The sequence below is a fragment of the Melospiza georgiana genome, chromosome 9, assembly GCF_028018845.1.
Source record: "Melospiza georgiana isolate bMelGeo1 chromosome 9, bMelGeo1.pri, whole genome shotgun sequence".
In the NCBI taxonomy this organism is placed as follows: Eukaryota; Metazoa; Chordata; class Aves; order Passeriformes; family Passerellidae; genus Melospiza; species Melospiza georgiana.
The window spans coordinates 21,653,323-21,671,255 of record NC_080438.1 but is presented as its reverse complement, the minus strand read 5'-3'; the positions used below and the strand labels follow the sequence as shown (position 1 = coordinate 21,671,255).

The following is a 17,933-nucleotide window of genomic DNA, read 5'->3' as shown; positions in this document are numbered from 1 at the left end:
CTCCGCGGTGCCCGCGGTGCCCCCGGTGCGGCGAGGCGCGGTGCTGCGAGGCGGGGCGCGGGGAGCGCGGCGAAGCGGGGGGCGGAGCACGGCGGCGGGGGCGAGAGGCGGCGCCAGCCCCCACCGACCTCCAAACTTTCATTAACTCGGCAGCACCGGCGGCGGCGGTTCCGGGCCTGGCGGAACACCGGCACTGACACCGACACCGGGCTGGGCGCGGCGGAGCGGCGCCCCCGCGGGCCCACCCGGCGCGGCGGGAGGGGCCGGGCGTCGGCATGGGCACGGTAAGGGGCGCGCACCTCCGCCGGCACCGGGTGCCCGGCCCGTCCGGCAGCCGGAGCAGCGGTGGGGATGGGACGGGAGGAGGAGTGGGTTGGCTGCCGAGCAGGGATGAGAAGGGGACGAGGGCGGCGAGGGCCTCCGGAGCGGCAGGGTCGGGGACATCGGAGGCGGCACCGGGAGCGGCCACCCGTCAGGATGGTGTCGGGAGCGGAAGAGCGGGATAACGGGATGCGGGGCGGTCCCGCATCTGTTGCTCTCGCGGCACGGCGGCGCGGTGCCGGCGGAGCGCGGGGGCGCGGCACGCAGTGCGGGACCACCGCCGCCGCTCCCGGAACGGCGCCGGGCACCGGGGCGGCCCGGCTCGGTGACGGGCCGGGGAGGTTGGCGGTAATTTTCCACGGGCATGTGCCGGGGCGGGGCGGCGGAGCAGCCACCACGTGGCGGCTGATGTAACCGGGCCCCCCCGCCACCGTACTGCACCGGGCGGCGGCGGCGGCGGCGGCGGGAGGGAGCCGTGCGGCGGGCGCTGCCCGCGGGGCCGCCGCCGGAGCCGCCCCCGCGGGGCGGGAGGGGAGCATGGCGGCGGCAGGCCGGCTCACTTCCCGCCTTCCGCGGCACCGGGGAGGCCCGGTTGCTGTGGGCCCGGCGGATGCTGGCGGAAGAAATGGCCTCGCAGGTGGCAGCGGCTGCACCGGTGCACCGGGCCGCCCTCCCGCCGGGCGAGAAGGGATGGGGGCTCGCTCCATCCTTCGGTCGGATATCCGTGGCCTTCTGCTGGGTGCCGTGCGCTGCGTCCCCGAGCCGAGGTGTGACATGCTGTACGGGAGCCCCTGTGGGTGCCCAGTTGTGCCCATTTCCAGGTGTTGTCCCTCGTGCCGGCTCTAGGTACGAGCTGCGCTGCCCTCTGGTCTGTCACGGCATCACGCAGCTGTGGGAGAGCCACCCCGTGGCACCAGTGCTTTGCAACCTCGTCCCTGCTGGGCTGTCCCAGGGGATGATGCAGCCTCGGACATACTTGTATTCCTCCCATTGCCACACCACCCCTGGCTTCCCGCTCGGTCCTTGTCAGGCTGGGAGCCAATGCCAGCGGCACCTGCGGTGCTCATGGAGGCTTATCAGCACCTGGCAGACCCCGAGGGGAGTGGCAGCCGTCCGGCCCCTTGGGCACTCCCCCTTCCCAGGGCACGTTCCCGGTGTGAATTCAGGGCCGCAGGACGGAGGGCAGCTTTTGGCTGGCTGGCGGTAGGTGTGTGATGGGGAGGAGGTCTGCCAACTGAGCCTGCACCTCCCACCTTTGAGAGGTCCCTGTGCCATGCGAGGAGCCCGGTTTGTGGCAGTAATGACATGTCAGCTCCTCTGGAAATGCAGGCGCTGCCGAGGAGGGCATTGTCAGTGAGGTGCAGCATCTGCGGTATCTGCCCGCAGCAGCCTGTCTGCGCTGGAGGGGCTGGGGGCTCACACCAGAGCCCCTGGATTCCTGCCCTTATCTACACTGCCCAAGCACCTTCCTTATGTCTTAAGGTCTCTGCTGATTGCTTCAGAGTCATGGCAGCCTGGGGATAGGCCCCGGGGTGTTTGACTGCTGCTGGTGGTGGTCGGGGACCCTCAGTGCGGGTCAGGCGTCCTTCTTCAGCCTACAAGGGTACTGAGCACTGGTGTGGGATCTGCAAACACCAGCGCTTGTTGCACAGATAATCAAACCGGTGTTTTGCAAGAGCGTCTGTCCCTTCCAGTGAGGTCAGGCCTCAGTGTTCCCCTGGGGCCTCCGGCAGCCCCAGGCTGGGGCGGGGTGAGGGCCAGGGAGACAGATGCCCGTGCCCGTGCACTGTCCAGCAGCACCTGGCACCCAGCAGAGCCCAGCGGCTCGGCCCCCCTGCGCTGCACGTGCATGCGATGCACCGGGGCAGAAGGCAATCGTTTCCCATCTGTGTCCTGCGCGGCAGCTGAGCCCTGCGCTGGCCCCGCTCTGCGCCCAGTCCCGGCGCTGTCGTGTGCTGCAGCCACTTCAGCTTCATCTCTCGCTGGGGGAGAGCTCAAGGGGCCCCCGCTCCTGCCCGCGGCCCCTGACGCCCACCTGCCGGGGGGCCAGCAGCCAGCTGTCCGCAAGGTCGTCTGTCCACACCGGGTAAATCTTTAACTGCTTCTTGGGAAACACCTGGGAGCCGCCGCTCGTGTGGGGTGCCAGGGGGTTCAGAGACGCTGCAGGGGCTGGGAGCCAGCAGAGGGAGACCCCGCCGCCAGCCCACCCTGCCCCAGGCACCGCGTCCTCCGCCAGCAGTCCTGCTACCCAGCGGGCAGGTAGAGGGGAGCGACTCGCCTGGCACAGCCCCCCGGTTCCTGGAGGGAGGGGGAGGCCTGGGGTGGGGATGTGCCCACCCCGCCAGTCACATCTCTCTTGGTGTCTTCTCCCCTCTGCCCAGCTCGCTCTGCCAGTGGATTGAAGGACACTAGTGCTGGTGCTGCAGCCAGCGTGACAGAGAGCAGGCAGGCACGGGACCCTGCACGGGACCAGCACCGTGCTCCAGCCTCCAGGAATGGCCGATAAGTGCAGCGAGGGGCTGCTGGTAAGTGCAGGGGTGTGGGGAGCGGGCTGGTGTTCATCACTGCCTTGGGGACCAGAGAGCCTGGCGGAGGCAGCAAGGCACTGGGGCTGCCGTAAGGCTTGGTGTGCTCTCCTGGATTCTCCAGTTGGGGTTGTGGCACCATGGTGCTCTCCCAGCATGATGATTTTTGGGCTGATGCTCTCTCTCCATGAGCCTGTTGCCTGTGGGGCTCTTCGGGTGTGGTGTCTCGTGCCTGGAGATGCTATCGCCTGTTTTCAGGCGCTCTGCCCAACATTATCACCCACCCCAGCTCTGCAGGCAGGCAATTCTGCAGCCTGCTGTTCAGCAAAGGGTGCAGGTGTTCCTCCGAGCCACGTGCCCCCAGAGGGGCACATTGTGGGTGCTTCTCCTTGCCTTCACCCAGTGGGCTCTCTGAGGATGGTGCAATGGCAGAGGAAGGTTTCTCTGGGCACCGCTGTAGTGCCTGACTTTCCATCCTCACGAGCGGCGTGTTGCAGGGTGCTGTGAGCTGCCGTGCACTTGCCTGTGCCAGGAGTGGATTTGGTGTTCTGGGCAGATGTGGGATGTGCCCGCTGTATGTCTTTGTTGGAAGGCTGTGATGGCCCCATGCTTTTGGCAGCTCAGGTTCCTGTGACAGGATGCTGTGCTGCCTTGGGCAGGTGAGCCCCCAGGCTAGGCTTGTCGGTTTCCCTTTTTCCCAAAGGATAGGAGCTGAATGCTGAGATTGACACGGTCACCGGGCCCTCCCCTTCCCAGGGGGCTTCCTGAAATAGCTGCACACTCCAGCTGGAGGGCTGGGAGCCAGGGTTTGCCTGGGAAGCCAAGAGCCGGGGAGCGGCATGCTCCAGCAAGCGCTTCCAGCGTGCACACAGTTCCTCTGCTTGTGTGTCCCAGCGTGGCCCCGCCGGCTGTGCCTGCAGCAGGCAGCCCAGCGCCCATCCTGCCCCCAACAGAGGAGGGCTTGGGGCAGCTGGTGGGATAGGAAGGCAGATTTCTTCTGGGGAAGCCCTGGGATGGTAACAGGGAGGTGCTGAGGATATATCTGGGCACAGTCAGGGGTCTGTCATGGGGACACACTTCTGCACATGGCTTTCACCATGGCTCCATGCTGTTGATGTTTTCTTGCTGTGACCAGAGCAGTCAGCATTGCGCTGGGGCGAGGGCTGAGCCTGACGCCCATCTCAGGAGCCAGCCATTGGAGAGCCCACCCACTCCCCATAAATCTTTAACCTGCTTCTCAGAAGTACCTGACCAGCCCACCCCACAGCCAGGGTGTCACATGCAACAGAACCTGACACGTGTTGTGTTGGCTGCCCTGGCTCTCAGACCTCTTCCTGGGCCTCCCCTGGTTGCAGGGTGCAAGGATACCACTGCACAGGGCATTGTGCTATGGGATCTGTGGGGAGAAGGGTAGGTTCCTGTGAGAGCATCCCTGCTCCTGAAGTATCCCCGTTCCCACATCCTGTGAGCACCAGGAGGAACTGCAGTGGGCCAGGTTCTGACCACTGAGCTGCCTGAGTCCCTGGGAAAAGAACACAATCTCCTTGGCCTGCCTCCAGGGCCTGCCAGTAACCTCGTAAAGTCTGGTCCCTGCCTGTCCTCTCATCCCTGCCTGCAGGTGCTGCTCCCAGTCCAGCCAGGCTCTCACCATGCAACCCCTGCCCAGCATTGTGTGCAGTGCCTGGGGCTGGACAAGTTTACAGTGCCTGCTGTGCCCCACCTGGGGAGGGACAGAGCTGATGGAGGCAGCAGGTGGGCAACGTGCAGCTGTGCCTCAGTTTCCCCACCTGTCACCTGAGGCCTGGAGAACAAGGCTGATGTGTACTGCTTTTGCAGGATCTGTGGTTTTGGGTGCCTCTGTGAAGCTCTGAATGCTTCCTCCAGAGCAGGAGGCAGTTGGGAGGGGCTGTGCCCACCCTGCTACTCCCAACCCCCAGAAATGCTCTGATTGCAGATACCCAGCAGAGTGTGGGACAGCTCCAGGGGCTGGATCAGTCCCTGTGTAGCTGGGCAGAGGGGCTCCCTGTGAGCCACAGAGGAGGGTCTGGCTGCCTCTCCCTCCCAGGCCTTTAAGGACGTTTTGTTTTGTTGTCCTTGGAGTGCTTTGTTCAGACTCCAGTGGCTCCTGACTCCCAGGGCTGCCTTGCTGGCATGGCCAGGCAGCCTTTGGCTGCAGCCTGCCCAGCTCAGGTAGGTTCCTGCTGCCACCCAAGAGCACCCTGAGCACACACAGGGGCGCTGCTCCCCCTGCACTGCCGGGGGGAAGGGCTGGGGGGTCCCTGCCCGTTGCAGACACCCCCAGCGGCGCGGTGCCACTGACCAGCGGCAGGAGCTGCGGAAGTGGCTTTTGGCTGCGGGAGCCCTTCCCGGAATACCAAGGGGCAGGGATGGGGGGGCTGGCGGGGGATTTTTCTGCCTGAACGCCCCGGGAGAATCATGTCTGCCCTGGTAGAATGGGGCCGGAGAAAGGCAGCCCTGTCGGGAAGCACTCAGCTAGGCGATAGTGGCACTGGGACAGGTCCCTGGGCATCCATCCTACCCCAGTCACCCTGCAGCCGTGGCAGGGGCTGGAAGACCTCTGGACCACCCCCCATGCACCCATCTCCCCTGTCTCTCTTGTTCAGCACCAGGAGGCAGCCAAGTTGGGGACCAGTATGCCAGGCTAGGTGAGGGTCCTTTGTTTCTAGCAGTGTGCCTCCATGTATCTGGCTGTCCCCTCTGCTGGCTGGGCTGCCAGGGAAGCAGCACTTTGCTCCCACAGGGCAAGGCTGGCAGAGGGTCTAGCATCCCCAGGACAGGGTGGTGGGTTCTGCTGTGATGTGCTCAGGCTGCTCTAAGGGGCAGGGGATGGATGCAACATGCGCAGGGCAAAACATGGTGCTGGCACACAGGTGGTCCAGGCAAAGTGTTGCAGCTGAACTGGGTCATGGAGGGATGCCCACAAGGTGCCCACACACCTTGAAGGCTATCTGGGCACAGAGCTGCCTGGCTGTGTGTAGGGCAGGACTGGGCTGGGCTCACTGGGGCTGGCACAACATGAGGTGGCTCTTGGCTTGCACATTTTGGGGGAGCGTGGTTGGGTGCTGCCATCCCATGGGTGATGCATGTCCCAAGCTACTGCGTGGCTGGTGCAGGAGGGGACAGGAAGAAGCCCTGGGTGCTGGCATGTGGGAGGTGGAGTGCCCACCCCGCACACGTGTGCTGTTCACGTGTGCGCCCTCGGCCGCTGCTGCCGGACCCCAGATGGTCGCCCGAAAGCGCCGCCCGTCCCCCCGCCCTCCGCGCGCCATCATGCCTCGCTGCCGCCTTGGCCACGCTCCCCAGCCGGGACACGGGGCTGGCAGCAGCTGGGGCACCCCGAGCCTGGCTGCAGGGCACCCTCTGCCCGGCCTCCTGTGGGACACAGCACCCCACCAGGGTCCCACCTCGCGCTGCAGAGGGGTGAGCAGGGAGGCTGTGGGGTGCCTGGGCAGTGAAGGGGTCGTGGCACAGCCCTCCTGCCAGCCAGATGGTCCCCCTGGGGGCAGTGACCTTGTGAGGGTTGCCATGGAGGCCCATGATGTCACCAACAATATGACGTTGAGTGAAGTAGCATGGCACCAGGCTGGGGATGTGCCAGCAGAACGGCTTGTCCCTGTGTCCCTATCCCCATGCAGGGCTGTGCCCTGTTCCTGCAGCCCTTGGATGCCCAGGGTTGGGATTGGGCTGCAGGGCCAAGCTGCTGTGTGGATGATGGGCATAGGGGCGGGAATGCACGTGTGGGGCTCGGGATGTTGAGGCATGGAAACAGGGGGCTCTGAGGGAATGTCATCCTCTGCTATGCTCCAAGAGCAGCTCCTGGCCCCAGCCAGACGGGCAGCGGTGCCCGCAGGGAGGGCAGTGCTGCCCACTGGAGCGTGCAGGGCTGTGAGCAGCTGGACCCCGCTAATGAGGCCTCATTAAGTGGGACAGGGCTGAGCCCGCTGTGCAGCCTGCTCTGCCTTGCCTTGCCCTGCCTACCGAGCCAGGGAGGGCACCTGGTTTGTGGGGGTACAGCTCGTGGGGGGTAGCAGAGCCCTGCAGTGCCTGCGGGCGGGCCGGGCAGGCATGGTGCCAGGGCAGGTGGCATGGTGGGGTGCCGGTGCTGCATCAGGGCGGGCAACAGGGGGCCGAGCCTGGCTGGGAGGCAAGGGGGGAGCGGTGCCAAGCGCTGGAGGCAGTGGGCGGGGGAAGGCGGGAGGGCGGGTGGCTGCTGCTGCGCCGGAGCCCGAGGTGCCAATGAAGCTGGGGACTCCCGGAGCCGTCCAGCCTGGGCCCCCGGATGGCAGCTGCGAGCAGCCAGGCCCCCTCGGACCCTCTCAACAGGTCAGTGGGCAGGTGAGAGCAGCGTCTGGGGGGCAGAGTGGGCGGTGGACCAAGTGGAGTGGTGGCCATGCCCGTGCTGTCCCCCCACCACTCAGAAACCCTTTGTACTGTCTTTGGGGTGGTGGCTCTGCAGGGGGGAGCTGAAGCTGTAGATTTGTGCCATGGCATGCTGGAGAGGTAGCCCCACGCCCTACAGCCTTTGATGTGGGGTGCTCCAGGGAGGGAGGGGAGAGTATGGCACCAAACCCCTCCACGGCCTCAGCTGTGTGGGGAGCACGAAGAGATTGCCTGACCTACCTTGTGTTTGTTATCCCTGGAATCTACTGATTCTGCAGAAAGGGTGCACAGCACCTGGGTTGCAACTCAGTGCTGCAGGGGCAGAGTGTAGCAAAGATCCTCCTTGTCCCCCCTCCCCTGTTCCCTTTCATGGGCATCGGTGAGCAATGTCAAAGTTTGCCCTGTTTCCCCCCTGGCACCCCAGGGCAGTACTGGTGGCTCACAGAGCAGGCTCAGGGCTGTCCCTGGGGCTGGGCAGCCTTCAGCAATGAGGGGTGGTGAAGGCAGTGTAATACTCCTGGGAGGTCCTGTGGTTTGGGCGTGCCCCTCATCACTGTATTACCCCAGCCCTGGGACTGTCCCCAGCGCTGTGCCAGATGCCTTTTCTCCCACAACATGTCTCTGCTGCACTGGGACAGGGGCAAACATGGGGCTGAGCAGCAAAGAGAGAGGGTAGGGAGAGTTAGGATGTGCTGGTGAGGCTGGCAGAGTCAGGCTGCGCAGGGCACAGTGATCTCAGATGCAGGCATGACACTTGTGGATTCATTTCCCCATGCACCAGGGACAAGGAGTGCAGGGCCTGATTATAGGGCCCCCTGCACCCAGCACCAGTTGACAGTCAGCAAGGGTACCCAGGGCACCCTCTCTAAGTGACCCCATCCCTCCATCCCTTGGGACTCCCACCTCAGGCTGGGGTTCATCTGCCTCCAACATCCTTCCCTCCTCTTTCTTGCCCTGGAAGAGCCACTACTGTGGAAATTATGTAATTGGTGTATTTTTCAATCTTCCAGCAGCCCCTGCCTAAAACAGCCGTGAGTTTGTTGCCATTGCCATGGCAATGAGCAATGACATCAGGCTGATGACATCAGGGGTACTGGTACCCTCTGCTGGCATTGCAGGAGCAGCTCTGACAGCCCTCGAGTTGGAAGCTGCATGGCACCCTCTGGAGAAACTGGAGGTCCCTCACTGGTTAATGGGGGCTGGATAAGGTTTGTGCCCCACAGAGGGCTGGGCTGGCGTACCCCCATGTGGACAGTTTGAATGGGGAAAAAAGAGGAGGGGGTTCATGTTGCAGATGCCTCCCTTGAGGACATCCCTTTCCAGGAGAGACCCTGCCACCATCACAAGCTCACCAGCCATAAATCAGGGCCCCTTAGGGAAGTGGGGCGCATCCGGGCACCCCAGCCAAGCTGCCATTGTGTGAGTCGATGCTGCTTAGCATGAGAAAGACCTTGGTGCCAGGCAGGGTGATGGATGGTGCTTGCTTTGCTGGGCTGGGGAAGTTTTGACCGTGATGTATGGGGGGTTCCCTGGGGAAGGGGGAAGAAGGATGCCCTGAGCACCCCGAACATCCCCTTTTGGGATGTTTTGGACATTCCCATTCGGAACTTCCCTTCTGGAGACATTTGGGGTGCCTGTGGCATCCTTCCTCCTTCCTGATGTTATCACCCAAGCCAGGCATGCTTTGAAGCTGCATTGGGTTACATGCACAGAAAATCTGGGGCCTGGAAGCAGGACCTGGTCCCTCCAGAGACTGCACTGTTGCTGGGTGGCCGCTCTCCCTTTGCATTCCAGCTCTGTCCCGTTCCCATAGCAGGGAAAGGGGGGGGAGTTTCATCTTCCCAGATGTCTGGATTCTCTCTATCCACCTCCTTTTTTACCATGTGGGGTTGGGAGGGTGGTTAATGAGTGTAAAGGACAGGATGACTTTCCTAGATTTGGGGACGGGGGGTGTAGCGAGCTGATGGGTGAGCATGCAAGTGTTTGCGCACGTGTGCTCGCTTGTGCATGCATGGACACACATGTGGCTGCCCCTTATTGGGGACAAGTGCACCAAAGCCCAGTGCTGCAGGAAAGGAGGAGGGAGCAGCACAGGCCTGGCAGTTTCATTGCACTGGTGCCAAGCAACTCAAATTTGGGGTGCTCCATGAGGCTTGGGAGCGAAGGCAGGGTCACCTGAGCAGAGCGATGGCTTGGAACAGGGATGCGGTCCCCTGTGGGCACCAGGGCTCCTGGCTGAACTGGGGCCATAGAGTGTTTCTGGTCTCCTTACCAGACCCTTGGTCAGGGAGGCTGGAGCACTGCCCTCACTCCTGCTGGCTGTGCTGCTCATTAGGAGCCTCGTTAGTGTGAGCAGCTTAATCGGAGGCTTCCCGATCGGATCAGTCTGCTCGAGTGGGCAGTGTGCCCTGGCATGGGGACACTGCCAGCGTCCTGTCCCCTGCTTTGGGGACCTCTGACTCCCGCTCTTGCACAGCACCCACAATAAGACCCTCTGCTGGGAGGGAGGTCCCGCAGCACCTGGAGCTGCCGTGAGCTGGTTCCTGACGTCAGCTCACAGAGTGGGGTGGGGGCACGCCGGTTCCCGGCTGGGCAGGGCAGGGCAGGTATTGCCCCCGCACCCCTGCCCCGAGTGCCCTGTGCTGCCCGGCCTGTGCCGCTCCCCCCGCGGCCCGCGGCGCGTGCGGGCCCCGCTCAGCAGATGGCTTTGTTTGGCAGCGCCGTGCCGGAGTCGCTGGGCATCACGTCCCGCCTGTGCCGCCCTAATCAAATGACACGGTTAGGTGCACCGCGCCTGCTGCCCGCCCCGCCGGCCTGAGCAGATCCAAAGTGACGGCTCCCGGTTGTGCCCGCTCGCTGCCGGCCTCAGCCGTTGTGGGGGGCAGCTGGGGCAGAGGCAGGAGGTGGGCATGGGCGCTGGGGTGTCCGCGGTGCTGAGACCAGCGCTGTGGAGTTCCAACAGGCTCCTAGGGCTGCTGCCCCCTGTGCTGCTCCTGTAGGAGCATGGGTGCTGTGGGACTATGGACTGGCAGCCAGCACCCTCACCCCATGCACCCATCCATCACCTGGCCTCAGGTGGGGAGGGCTCGGGGCACCTCTGCATTGCAAAGTGCCGTCTGCCCTCAGCCTAACGTGCCAGAGCTCCACAGCATCCATGCAGCACATTGGTACGACCCCAGGGCTGTGCTGGGACAGAGCCATGGGGTGATGGGTGCCATCCCTGCTGCGGTGACAGGCACTCGTCAGCTTTGTTGTTGTCGTCCTTGGTGTGAGCTCACATTGTGTGGCAGTCTCACAAAGCGCCCTTTCTTGCCCCCTTCTGCCCCCCTGCCCCCCCAGTCCCCTGCCATGAGAGACAACTGGGCACTGGGGCTGCCCACCCAAGGGACCCAACTGCATGGGACCCCTGTGAGCTGCCCCAAGCACGGTGCCCTTGCTTACTGCTGAGCTGGCAGCAGGACCCTGGCTGAAGCAGGGTGCTTTTTCCAGGCCCCTGCCAGCTCCAGTCACTGCACATTGAGAGGGGCTTCTGCTTCAACCCGGGGGTCCCGCAGCTTCCCTCCCAGTCGTGGGCAGTGGCCACCCAGCAGGACCTCTCTCCCTGGGCGCAGGGAGGGGGGGTACGAGAACAGAGGCTCCTTTGTGCTCTGGCGCCTGGACCTGCTTTGTATGAGTTGCAGGCTCTCCCTTTGCTGCAGCCGGGCTCTGGGCAGAGCCATTCATGGGGGGGGCCCACACCGCTGCCCTCCCCCTCCTTGGCACTGCCTGTGCGTGGCGGGCGGCGGGGACAGGCAGGGGGGCGGCGTGGGCAAGGATGCCGGGGACCTCCCAGCCCCGCTCGGCGGCTGTCACCCTTCCAATGGGGCCAGCAGGGGGGTCCCCAATTGACACATCCCATGGCATCTCTCCGCAGAATGGCGCCGTGCCCGGGGAGCAGGGCAAGCAGGAGAAGAGCGTCAAGCGCGGCAACTGGGGCAACCAGATCGAGTTTGTGCTGACCAGCGTGGGCTATGCCGTGGGCCTGGGCAACGTCTGGCGCTTCCCATACCTCTGCTACCGCAATGGGGGAGGTGGGTGTCGGGGCCAGGGGAGGGAGGTTCCTCTGGGCAGGTGTGGGGTGTGCACCCCGGCCCTGCATGGTATTTCATGGGATAAATGCAGGGTATGGGAAGAACAGTCGTGCCTGTGGTTAGTGCTCACTCATCCTCTGGTTCCTGCTCACCAGGTGCCTTCATGTTCCCCTATTTCATCATGCTGGTGTTCTGCGGCATCCCCCTCTTCTTCATGGAGCTCTCCTTTGGGCAGTTTGCCAGCCAGGGTTGCCTTGGTGTCTGGAGGGTCAGCCCCATGTTCAAAGGTAAGGAGTTGCCTGTCTGTACTGGCACAGGCCAGCATGGGACACCTGCTGTCACAGTGCCCAGCTGCTGGCATGACCCTCACACACCACGGGGTGCATGCACACCTCTGGCACATCACATGGCCCAGTGTAGGCACCTGCAGCTTGTGCAGACGTGCACACACATGCCCTGTGCATAGATCACAGTCTGCATTGCACTGGTCCCCTGTGCCCATGCCCTCCCTGGCTACGCTGCCCTGCACAGCTGCCTGGCATCCCTTGCACGCATTACACGTGCCCCTGCACACGCGCTGCATCTCCTGCGCAAACCCTGGCCCTGCGCTGGCATCCACTGCAGGCATTACACACACATCCTTGCATACGCCACACGTGTCCCCAGCACATCACTCTTGCAGAGGCCACTCGGGTCCCCTGAACACACTGTGGCATGTCCAGCTGTCGGCATGCTTCTGCAGTCATCTCCCTGGACCATAGGTAGCAGGTGCTGTTGCCACATGCTTGCCCTGCCATGCCTGGGCCCTGCCATGCCTGGACCCTGCTCCAGGTGCGTCTCCTGGCCTACCAGTGTGCTCCCCTGCTGCTGCCTCCCCTGGCCCACACCTCCTGCAGGCTGCCTGCCAGGTGACATGCCCACAATGTCATGTCTGAGTGCAAGCAGCCCGTGCACACGCTCTTGTGTGCACTGCACAGTGGCATGCTGAGCCTGGGGTGCACTTCCCTGTGCTCATGTGGCCTGTCACATGTCACCAGATAACTGCAGGCCTAAAGTCACTGTAGCCAGGAGTGACCCCCACCCAGTTGTTCTCTCGGGCTGCAGACCCCAAGGGTTTGCCTGCAGCCTGTACGCATTGCCATGTGTCCCAGGGGACCCTCAGCAGCACTAGGATCATTTGGAGGTAGAGGATCCCATGCACAGTGCTCCTCACACCTGTGGCAAAGCCAGGCGCTGAGCTGCAGCTTGGCTGCAAGGCTGCTGACAGCATGGCATGCAGCCCGCTCCTCCCGTGCCACAACCCCGGTGCTGTGCGCCGTGCCCGTGCCGCCGCACCCTGCCGCTCACCCCTCCCCGGTGCTGTTCCCAGGCGTGGGCTACGGGATGATGGTGGTGTCCACATACATCGGGATCTACTACAACGTGGTGATCTGTATTGCCTTCTACTACTTCTTTGTGTCCATGACGCGCGTGCTGCCCTGGACGTACTGCAGCAACCCCTGGAACACGCCCGACTGCGTGGGGGTGCTGGACGGGAACCTCTCCAGCCGGGCTGCCCTCAACATCAGCCAGCTCCTCAACACCACCCAGAAGCGCACCAGCCCCAGCGAGGAGTACTGGAGGTACCAGGGCCTGGGCTCAGGGATGGGGGAGGTGGGGATGGCTGGACCCCACTGACGCTGCTGCCCCCTCCCCATACAGGAGGTATGTGCTGAACCTGTCGGATGACATCGGCAACCTGGGCGAGGTTCGGCTGCCCCTCCTGGGCTGCCTTGGTGTCTCCTGGGTCGTTGTCTTCCTCTGCCTCATCAAGGGCGTGAAATCCTCGGGGAAGGTACCTGTGTGCTCCCTCTCTGGGCCTGTCCCTGGGGGTGTGGGCGTGCCTTCAGGATAGGTGGCCATGTCCCCTCTAGGCATAGCCTCACCCCTACTGGGAATGAACCTCCCGTTGTGGACATGTTCCCAATCCTTTCTGGCCACAACTCCTCCCTTTTAGCATTGTCCCTGCCCTCTATGTGCTCCTCCCACTCTGGGAAAGGCCACACCCCTGTGACCTGGCCGCATTCCCTTCTGGACACAGCTCCTCCCATGTGGCCATGGTCTCACCTCCTTCAGGATAGTCCCTTCTCTGGACCATATCCTCTCCTCCTGGTCTGTCTCTCAACACTCTGGCCATAACCCCAGTCCACAGCCACACCTTAGCCACACCTGCCTGTGTCCCCAGCCCTGCCCCCATCACCTCTCACTGAGGTGCTGCCCCACAGGTGGTGTATTTCACGGCCACCTTCCCCTACGTGGTGCTCACCATCCTCTTCGTGCGCGGCATCACGCTGGAGGGGGCTGTCACTGGCATCATGTACTACCTGACACCCCAGTGGGACAAGATCCTCAATGCCAAGGTGAGCAGGGACGAAGGGTGGCAGGCAGCCAGGGCTGAGGGGGGCTGGGGGTGCAGCACTGACCATCCCACTGCCACAGGTGTGGGGTGATGCGGCCTCACAGATCTTCTACTCGCTGGGCTGTGCCTGGGGCGGGCTTATCACCATGGCTTCCTACAACAAGTTCAACAACAACTGCTACCGGTGAGTGCCCAACCACAGTCCCCCAGCCCTGCCACTGCCCTCGTATCCACTGCCAGCCCTGACTCCTCTTCCCACAGGGACAGCATCATCATCAGCATCACCAACTGTGCTACCAGCGTCTATGCTGGCTTCGTCATCTTCTCCATCCTGGGCTTCATGGCCAACCACCTGGGTGTGGATGTCTCCAAGGTGGCTGACCACGGGCCAGGCCTGGCCTTTGTCGCCTATCCTGAGGCCCTCACCTTGCTCCCAATCTCGCCACTGTGGTCCATTCTCTTCTTCTTTATGCTCATCCTCCTGGGGCTGGGTACACAGGTAGGTCATGGTGGGGCCAGCGTGTTCAGATGGGATGGTGTGGTGGGGCCAAGGTGGTGACATGCTGCCCCCTCTGCCCACTGTGTAGTTCTGCCTGCTGGAGACTCTGGTCACGGCCATTGTGGATGAGGTGGGCAATGAGTGGATCATCCGCAAAAAGACCTTTGTAACGCTGGGAGTGGCTGTGGCTGGCTTCCTGCTGGGCGTCCCGCTCACCACACAGGTACGTGACCATGGGACTGTTGCCACGGGGTGCCATTGCCATGGCCACTTTCAGCAGCCACATCCACTTTGTCACCACTGTGATGGTACTGACAGCCAGGGCCTGGTCTTGCCATGCCAACACTGGGGAGGGAACCCAGAATTAAGTGTCTCCGTGCTGACTCTGGCATGAGGCATTGCCGTGCCAGCTGTGGTGTCCCAGCTGTGTATTGCCAGCACAGTCAGCATGGCGTGCTGGTGCCCTGCCAGCAGTAGGTGGTACCGCAGGGCAGCTGTGCCAATGTGTCTGTCTTCCAGGCGGGCATCTACTGGCTCCTGCTAATGGACAACTACGCCGCCAGCTTCTCCCTGGTGGTCATCTCCTGCATCATGTGTGTGGCCATCATGTATATCTATGGTAAGTGCGGCTGCCTGCAGCCAATCGGATGTAGGGCTGATCCAGCCAGCCAATGGGGAAGGGTTTGCCCCAACAGCTGGCCAATCAGCAGGTTGCTCTGTGTTACATAGGGGAGGCTGTTGCCCAATCAGGAGCTGCGGCCTCGGGAGGCCCATGGGTCCCGCCTGATGGCGCTAGGGCTGGAGCTGGGTGGGCGCTGAGGCAGCTCAGGTCACCACCAGGGCTGATGTCGCTTTTCTCCCCAGGGCACCGCAACTACTTCAAGGACATTGAGATGATGCTGGGCTTTCCTCCCCCACTCTTCTTCCAGATCTGCTGGCGCTTCATCTCACCTGCCATCATATTTGTGAGCATCACAAGCATGGGGCCTTGGGCTGTGGGAGGAGGGAGTGAGGAGCTCACTTGGACATGGGACTCCCTAGAGAGGAGGGTGCTGGGCTCAGGAGACCAGCAATAGGGTAGAGCGGGGAAGCTGTGGGGGTATAGAGCAAGCTGACTGCTCCCCACTGGCTGATCCTGCCTATCCCTTCCCAGTTCATCCTGGTCTTCACAGTGATCCAGTACCGGCCCATCTCCTACAACGACTATGTCTACCCTACCTGGGCCATCAGCATCGGCTTCCTCATGGCGCTCTCTTCCGTCATCTGCATTCCCATCTACGCCATCTACAAAGTGTGCCGTTCTGAGGGGGACACACTGCTTGAGGTGGGTGGCCAGGGGCTACACCCCTTTGTCTGTGTTCCACCTGGGGCTGCCATCAAAGCTGTCCCTGACCTCACTGGAGCTGTCAGCAATGACCGTGTGCAGACAGCGTGCATAAGGCACCATGTTTGTGTGCCTTTGGAAGCTGCTGGCACGTTGCTGCAGACTGGTGCAGGGGAGCATGGTGGGTGCTAACCTTGCCTCCATCCTCTCCCTTTCTAGCGCTTGAAAAATGCTACCAAGGCAAGCAAGGACTGGGGCCCAGCTCTGCCAGAGCACCGCAGCGGGCGCTACGCCCCAGCGTTCAGCCCTTCCACCGAGTCCCACCTGGAGGTGCAGCCCCTGCAGCCAGAGAAGGGCCAGAGTGAGGCAGCGGCCGCATCCCCCGTGCAGGGCAGCAATGGCTCAGCCCACAGCCAGGACTCCAGACTGTGACCCCCCACAATCCCCGCACCCCCTCTAACCCCTCTTGCACCTTCCGCTGGCGGAGCCTGGCTCCGGGCGCACCGGACCACGGGGGCTCTCAGCACCCATCCCCGAGACCCCCCCACCTCCTCGCCGGTTAACCCCTCCCGCCCCTGCCCCCCGTGGCGTTTGTTAACCCTCGTGTTTACGGTAACCTTTGTGCTCGACGCTGGGACGAGAGAGGAGGGGGCGCAGCCCCGGGAGGGCTGGGAGCCAGAGGCACTTTGCAGGAGCCTTGACCTGGGGGTATGCACAGGATGGGGGGGGTGGGATGCTTCCAGGCTTCCACCCCCCCTTCCCTAAGCCAGGCAGCCTGCCCTGCCATGGGGCACCCTCCTGACCTTCCCATGGGGTGGGACCAAGGTTGGGCATGCCAGTATTGCCTGCGGCCTGTGTGTGCACAAGGCCATCATGGGAGGGGTGGGCACTGCAGGGACCCCCAGCCTGGGTGCACACCCACTGTGGCTCAGAGCCTGCTGGGTGGTCACACCCAGGGCTGCTGCCAGGCACGAGGCCAGCACAGGGAGATGGGGGCAAGCATGCTGCTTGCACCGGCAGGGGGATCTGATGGCACAAGACACAAGCACTTAGAGCACACGTGTGTACATACACGTGTGTCCCTCACAGACACAGCATGGGCACAGATGTGGCGTACGTGGGCACGCACATATGCACGGTACGCCGGGCCTGTGCAGACAGTGAGCTGGGATGCTCCCCTCCATGCACCCCTCCACCCTGTGGCCCCACTGGGGTCTGTGGGTGCCCTTCTGGGTGGCCAGGCATTGCCTACAAAGCTGGGCACAGCCACAAGCAGCGTGGGCACAGCCCAGTGCTGCTGCCTGCCCCACAGTGGGGCAGGAGGCTGGGGGAGTACTAAAGCCTGGCCGGGGGGTCACCAGACAGGGATGAGGTCCAGCTCTCCCCAGCAGCCCCAGCACTGGCAGGGGAGGACCCTCCACGGTGCTAAGGGGGAGCAGGATGGACCGGCCTCCCCCAGCTGCTGCTTAGCAAGAGGTACCAGCGGAGACACGAAGGGCTGCACCAGCCCACTCGCTCCGAGCCATCTGGGGATGCTCAGTCCCCAGTCAGTATTAGTGGAACAGGATGCACTGGCAAAGGCCGGGGCGGTTTTAAATCTGTCTTCCAGCTCCAGCCAAAGGGCTTGGAGCTCTTGATTTGGGGGGGATGGGATGAGACCCTTCCTACCCCGCTTGCTCCCCTCCCAGCCGGCGCCCTGTGCTCCCTATGTTGCAGCCCCGAGGCTGGCACAGGGACACGGCACAGCTTGGCACGGTGGCGGGAGGCAGCGGGCGGCGAGCCCCAGCAGGATGTTCCAGCTCCCCGTCCCGAGCCCCCCGTCGTGCCGCGGCGAGGGGCGCAGGTTCCCGCATGGTGCCCGTGCCCTGCCCCTCGAGTCACGCCGCTACTCTTCACCTCTAATTGTTAGCAATAACGCGCGCGTCCCTGGGCAGCGCCGCCTGTGCCAGTGTCCCTGGGCAGCGCTGCCTGTGCCAGTGTCTCTCCTGGTGTAGAGTTCTAAAGTATCCTAGATTTTAATGAGATTTATATTCCTGAAGTTGTGTCCTGCTGTGCCCTTCTTTGGGAACCATGTTGAGGTGAGGGAGGGGTTGAAGAGTGGGGGACCACACTTAATGGGTGGAGCTCTTTTCCCCTCTGATGCCAGGTATTGGCACTCAACAGCCAGCTAGGTCCTGGGGCATTCTCCTTTGCCCTACCTGGACGTACAAAACCAGCTGGAGGTAAGGCACAGGATGGAGCATGGGCTTATCCCTGCTGGAGGAAAGCATTGTCCCCAAATGGACAGGAGGGCAGCAAATATCCTCCTATGGCACAGTGAGGACAGCTGGCTTTGCCCTGTACACTTTGTCCCACGTCGGCACCTTGTTAGGCCTCCCTGCATTGCTGAGTGAGC

The 17,933-nt window shown here is 63.2% G+C and overlaps 1 protein-coding gene across 3 annotated transcripts; it reads left to right on the top strand.

Annotated features, from left to right (window-relative positions):
- The first annotated feature begins 210 nt into the window (after positions 1-210).
- SLC6A9 (solute carrier family 6 member 9) lies at positions 211-17,576 on the top strand. Of its 3 annotated transcripts, XM_058030418.1 has the most exons (14): positions 211-284; positions 2,703-2,846; positions 11,161-11,317; positions 11,473-11,604; positions 12,687-12,939; positions 13,019-13,151; positions 13,582-13,716; positions 13,796-13,899; positions 13,977-14,214; positions 14,303-14,437; positions 14,734-14,833; positions 15,079-15,179; positions 15,368-15,538; positions 15,758-17,576. In XM_058030418.1, exons 2-14 carry the CDS (start codon positions 2,817-2,819, stop codon positions 15,968-15,970), a joined length of 1,902 nt encoding a protein of 633 aa, XP_057886401.1. In that variant the 5' UTR covers positions 211-284; positions 2,703-2,816; the 3' UTR covers positions 15,971-17,576. The 3 variants fall into 3 exon arrangements, with proteins under 3 accessions (XP_057886401.1, XP_057886400.1, XP_057886399.1); XM_058030417.1 differs by lacking the exons at positions 211-284; positions 2,703-2,846 and adding an exon at positions 7,082-7,190; XM_058030416.1 differs by lacking the exons at positions 211-284; positions 2,703-2,846 and adding an exon at positions 7,082-7,202.
- Positions 17,577-17,933: the final 357 nt, after the last annotated feature.

Excerpts from the sequence above, each read along its gene's own strand:
- SLC6A9 (XM_058030416.1), top strand. The coding sequence starts at position 7,104 with ATGAAGCTGGGGACTCCCGGAGCCGTCCAGCCTGGGCCCCCGGATGGC. Across the intron at positions 12,940-13,018 it reads CCCAGCGAGGAGTACTGGAG|GAGGTATGTGCTGAACCTGT; the intron begins GTACCAGGGCCT and ends CTCCCCATACAG. Across the intron at positions 15,180-15,367 it reads TCTCACCTGCCATCATATTT|TTCATCCTGGTCTTCACAGT; the intron begins GTGAGCATCACA and ends ATCCCTTCCCAG.